Source organism: Hyalella azteca, unplaced genomic scaffold (assembly GCF_000764305.2).
Source record: "Hyalella azteca isolate HAZT.00-mixed unplaced genomic scaffold, Hazt_2.0.2 contig1740, whole genome shotgun sequence".
NCBI lineage: Eukaryota > Metazoa > Arthropoda > Malacostraca > Amphipoda > Hyalellidae > Hyalella > Hyalella azteca.
Genome location: NW_025932041.1, coordinates 281,916 through 287,420, shown reverse-complemented (window position 1 = coordinate 287,420; position 5,505 = coordinate 281,916). Strand labels below are relative to the sequence as shown.

The window sequence follows — 5,505 nt, the reverse complement described above, 5'->3', positions numbered from 1 at the left end:
GGGGAGGGAGAAGTTGTGGAGGGGGGGGAGAGTGTGGGGGCGGTGGAGTGGAGGAAGGTCAGGTCTGGAAGAGTGTAAGAAGTGAGGAGTTCATCGGAGTGTACAGAGTGTAAGGGAGTGTTAGAAGTTTGAGGGAGTGTGAGGGTGGTGGGAGGAATTGTGTGAGGGATTGTAAGGAATATGAGAGATTGCGGGATGGGAAAAAATTGTGAGGGATTGTAGAAATTCCGAGGGAGTGTAACGGAGTTTGATTGAGAAATTTCTGTTTAATTTCTGATTTTCACAACTAAAACACTGAGTAGCTAAAGAAAATTAAGAAAAAATAGAAAACGTTCCTCAGCGAAAAGGATTTGGTGAAGACAGAACAAAAGAATGAAGCCGAGCAGACGACCTGACGGAGGGAAAGAGGGGACGTAACAGAGGGGAGGCTTGAGGGCTTCAGCCCGAGGGTGGGACACCTGCACGAAGAGGGCGACCCTCGATCACCTGTACGTTGTTCTCAAGTTTTTTTTTATAATAAAGTATTTCGTGAACTAATTTTTAAAAATCGGTCACTCATCGAGAGTATATTTATTTTTCGAATCATTTGATTTTCACGCGTATCTTTAGCCCATTCATGAATTTGGTAAAATGTCAAAATAAGAAATGGTTGAATTGAAACCAGTGCAACAAGTTTCAGCTGACATGCAAGATGAAGCGAGTGTACCAAGTAATAATCTTAACTACTTGCGAAAAAATCCTTTTACAAATTTCAGTTTGTGGAAGTTTAACTATAATAAATCAAAATTTAAAGATAATTATGTCTACATTAAATCGTATTAAATTTTATCAAATATACATGTGTCATAAACAAATTAATGTTAATAAATAATCAAATTTATTATATGATTATAAATTATCCCGAAAAGGAATAAATTTCCAGATGGTATGATTTCACATTCCCCCTCGCGTGTATCATGACACTGCAGCTTACCGGGCCAGTCAATGAGCAGGAATATTGGCTGCCGTGGGCCAGTCAATGAGCAGGAATATTGGCTGCCGTGGGCCTGTCTCTTATACACATCTAGATGTGTATAAGAGACAGATGTTATGTTATGTTATTTTGTGTTATGTTATGTTATGTTACGTTACGTTACGTTATGTTATGTTATGTTATTTTATGTTATGTTACGTTATGTTATGTTATGTAACAATTTCTTCTGATCAATTTATATGAATTTCTGACATTCATAGAGCGATCATAATATATTCAATTCCCTTATTTAAGTTATGTTCGCTCGCTTAATTTACACTTCTTTCTTTTTATTAACTAATTAAACTCATTTATTATTTTATTTCTTAACCTTCAGACTCAAATTTATACGGAGATAATTCCCTACCCTCATCCCTGCACCCCTCATCCACTCCCCTACCCTTAACCCTCATCCCTGCACCCCTCATCCCTCATAATCCCTATGAACTCGAGACGAGGCATCGCGATATCCTGGCCAATATCCGCGTGTGTGGTGTTATTACTGCGCGATATCCTCATTAACTTATTACTGCGCGATATCCTCATTAACTTATTACTGCGCGATATCCTCATTAACTTATTACTGCACGATATCTTCATTAACTTATTACTGCACGATATCCTCATTAACTTATTACTGCGCGATATCCTCATTAACCTGTCTCTTATACACATCTAGATGTGTATAAGAGACAGACTTATTACTGCGCGATATCCTCATTAACTTATTACTGCACGATATCCTCCGTAACTTATTACTGCGCGATATCCTCATTAACTTATTACTGCACGATATCCTCCTTAACTTATTACTGCACGATATCCTCCTTAACTTATTACTGCGCGATGTCCTCCTTAACTTATTACTGCGCGATGTCCTCATTAACTTATTACCTGTCTCTTATACACATCTAGATGTGTATAAGAGACAGGCGATATCCTCATTAACTTATTACTGCGCGATATCCTCATTAACTTATTACTGCACGATATACTCATTAACTTATTACTGCGCGATATCCTCCTTAACTTATTACTGCACGATATCCTCCGTAACTTATTACTGCACGATATCCTCATTAACTCTGTCTCTTATACACATCTAGATGTGTATAAGAGACAGACTTATTACTGCGCGATATCCTCATTAACTTATTACTGCACGATATCCTCATTAACTTATTACTGCGCGATATCCTCATTAACTTATTATTGCGCGATATCCTCATTAACTTATTAAATAATCTACATCAGAACAGAGAAGTAGTAGTTAAAATGACACTAATTTTCTGAAAGTTTGAGTTGAACAATGTAAATTGACAGAAGTTGAAGCAAGTTGACTTATTGCCTAAGTTATTAATTCGATAATAAAACCTATAATTTTTATTCATAAGTGTTAGGTTAAGCACGTAACAATAACACCTAATTATGTACACACGTAATGTTTATTTTTATTTTAATGAACAATTATTAATTCCTTCACTTCAATTAGTCGGTCTTGTAAATTAATGGGACCTGCCATTATTACAGTTAATGGAACTTCATATCAATGATAATAAATAGTCTGAAAACGCGGTTAATAGTCTAATGGCAGCATGGCTTAATGCTGTCGCCATGGCTTAATGCCATTGGCTTTATATGTCCTACATGGCTTAATATCGCACACCAATATAATGGCAACGCTGGTTAATGGTCGTACGGCTTAATGGCAACGCTGGTTAATGGTCGCATGGCTTAATGGCAACGCTGGTTAATGGTCGTATGGCTTAATGGCAACGCTGGTTAATGGTCATATGACTTAATGGCAGCGCTGGTTAATGGTCGTATGGCTTAATGGCAACGCTGGTTAATGGTCGTATGGCTTAGTGGCAACGCTGGTTAATGGTCGCATGGCTTAATGGCAACACTGGTTAATGGACGCATGGCTTAATGGCAACACTGGTTAATGGACGCATGGCTTAATGGCAACGCTGGTTAATGGTCGCATGGCTTAATGGCAACGCGGGTTAATGGTCGCATGGCTTAATGGCAACGCTGGTTAATGGTTGCATGGCTTAATGGCAACGCGGTTAATGGTTGCATGGCTTAATGGCAACGCGGTTAATGGTTGCATGGCTTAATGGCAACGCGATTAATGGTCGCATGGCTTAATGGCAACGCTGGTTAATGGTTGCAGGGCTTAATGGCAACGCTGGTTAATGGTCGTATGGCCTAATGGCAACGCTGGTTAATGGTTGCAGGGCTTAATGGCAACGCGTTTAATGGCAGCATGAAGGAAATATTATGCAATATTAATTATGAATTTCTAGAAGGCAAATGATATATTACAACGTGCATTGCAGTACAACTTTGCTAACTTATAGACACGTGGAGGAGAATATCTGGTGGAGTTGGTGGAGATGGGGGAGTATGAACGGATCATCTACTGATCATCTACTGATCATCTACTGATCATCTACTGATCATCTACTGATCATTTACTGATCATCTACTGATCATCTACTGATCATCTACTGATGGGATCATCTACTGATGGGATCATCCACTGATGGGATCATCTACTGATCATCTACTGATCATCTACTGATCATCTACTGATGGGATCATCTACTGATCGTCTACTGTTCATCTACTGATGGGATCATCTACTGATCATCTACTGTATCAGTATTGAACAATCAAGACATTTTATCTTCATTATCAACTTGTATCACTGGTCCATGACGATCACTCCTCTCGTAATGACTCCTATAAGGGTGAGGGGGGAATAGAGGGATGAGGGGAGGGATGAGGGGAGGGAGGAGTAGAGGGAGTGAAGGATGAAAGTATATGAGGGATGAGGGGTGTAGAGGATAAGAGGGGTGAGGGTAGTAGAGATGTGAGAGTTGAAGGATGATGGTAGAGGGGTGATGGTAGAGGGGTGAGGGTAGAGGGGTGATGGTAGAGGGGTGATGGTAGAGGGGTGATGGTAGAGGGGTGATGGTAGAGGGGTGATGGTAGAGGGGTGATGGTAGAGGGGTGATGGTAGAGGGGTGATGGTAGAGGGGTGATGGTAGAGGGGTGATGGTAGAGGGGTGATGGTAGAGGGGTGATGGTAGAGGGGTGATGGTAGAGGGGTGATGGTAGAGGGGTGATGGTAGAGGGGTGATGGTAGAGGGGTGATGGTAGAGGGGTGATGGTAGAGGGGTGATGGTAGAGGGGTGATGGTAGAGGGGTGATGGTAGAGGGGTGATGGTAGAGGGGTGATGGTAGAGGGGTGATGGTAGAGGGGTGATGGTAGAGGGGTGATGGTAGAGGGGTGATGGTAGAGGGGTGATGGTAGAGGGGTGATGGTAGAGGGGTGATGGTAGAGGGGTGATGGTAGAGGGGTGATGGTAGAGGGGTGATGGTAGAGGGGTGATGGTAGAGGGGTGATGGTAGAGGGGTGATGGTAGAGGGGTGATGGTAGAGGGGTGATGGTAGAGGGGTGATGGTAGAGGGGTGATGGTAGAGGGGTGATGGTAGAGGGGTGATGGTAGAGGGGTGATGGTAGAGGGGTGATGGTAGAGGGGTGATGGTAGAGGGGTGATGGTAGAGGGGTGATGGTAGAGGGGTGAGGGTAGAGGGGTAGGGTCCCCTATTTAACCTAATTACCGCCACCCTAACTCAATGGCGCTCTGGGGTAACTGCAAAATAACTGACATGTAATGGAATTATGTTCAGTGTCAGCCGGGGCCTGTGTGGCGGCGTGATAACCATCTACTCGTCTACTGCTCATCTACTGCTCATCTACTGCTCATCTACTGCTCATCTACTGCTCATCTACTGCTCGTCTACTGCTCATCTACTGCTCGTCTACTGCTCATCTACTGCTCGTCTACTGCTCATCTACTGCTCGCCTATAGTTCATCTACTGATCACACACTGATCTACTAATCGTCTACCGTTCACCTATTTTATATACATTATTTAACGATAGCTCATCTACTTTCATGCCTTGGAATAATTTACATCCAATTGCCTAATTCTGACCTATACCTTCATCTCCCAGCTCTGATCTACCAGCTCTGATCTACCAGCTCTGATCTCCCAGTTCTGATCTACCAGCTCTGATCTACCAGCTCTGATCTACCAGCTCTGATCTACCAGCTCTGATCTACCAGCTCTGATCTCCCAGTTCTGATCTACCAGCTCTGATCTACCAGCTCTGATCTACCAGCTCTGATCTACCAGCTCTGATCTACCAGCTTTCCCTCATCAGACGCCTACCCTTCACATCCTAATCACCCTAACCCATCTACTATCATTATCTTCATCACTATCTACCCTACAGACACCCGCCACACCCTCATCACTACTACCCACCTACTGGTTACACCATCATCACTATCATCACTATCATTACTATTATCACTATCATCACTATCATCACTATCATCACTATCATCACTATCATCACTATCATCACTATCATCACTATCATCACTATCATCACTATCATCACTATCATCACT

At 42.4% G+C, this 5,505-nt stretch overlaps 1 protein-coding gene across 1 annotated transcript in view; it reads right to left on the bottom strand.

Moving 5' to 3' along the window:
* The window catches only part of LOC125178920 (extensin-like), a 7,283-nt gene that overhangs the window by 1,049 nt on the left and 729 nt on the right, over positions 1 to 5,505 (bottom strand). Inside the window, exon 2 of the mRNA XM_047883788.1 lies at positions 3,727 to 4,628. Within this exon, the coding sequence (XP_047739744.1) occupies positions 3,727 to 4,628 (902 nt within the window). The remainder of the gene's footprint in view (positions 1 to 3,726; positions 4,629 to 5,505) is intronic.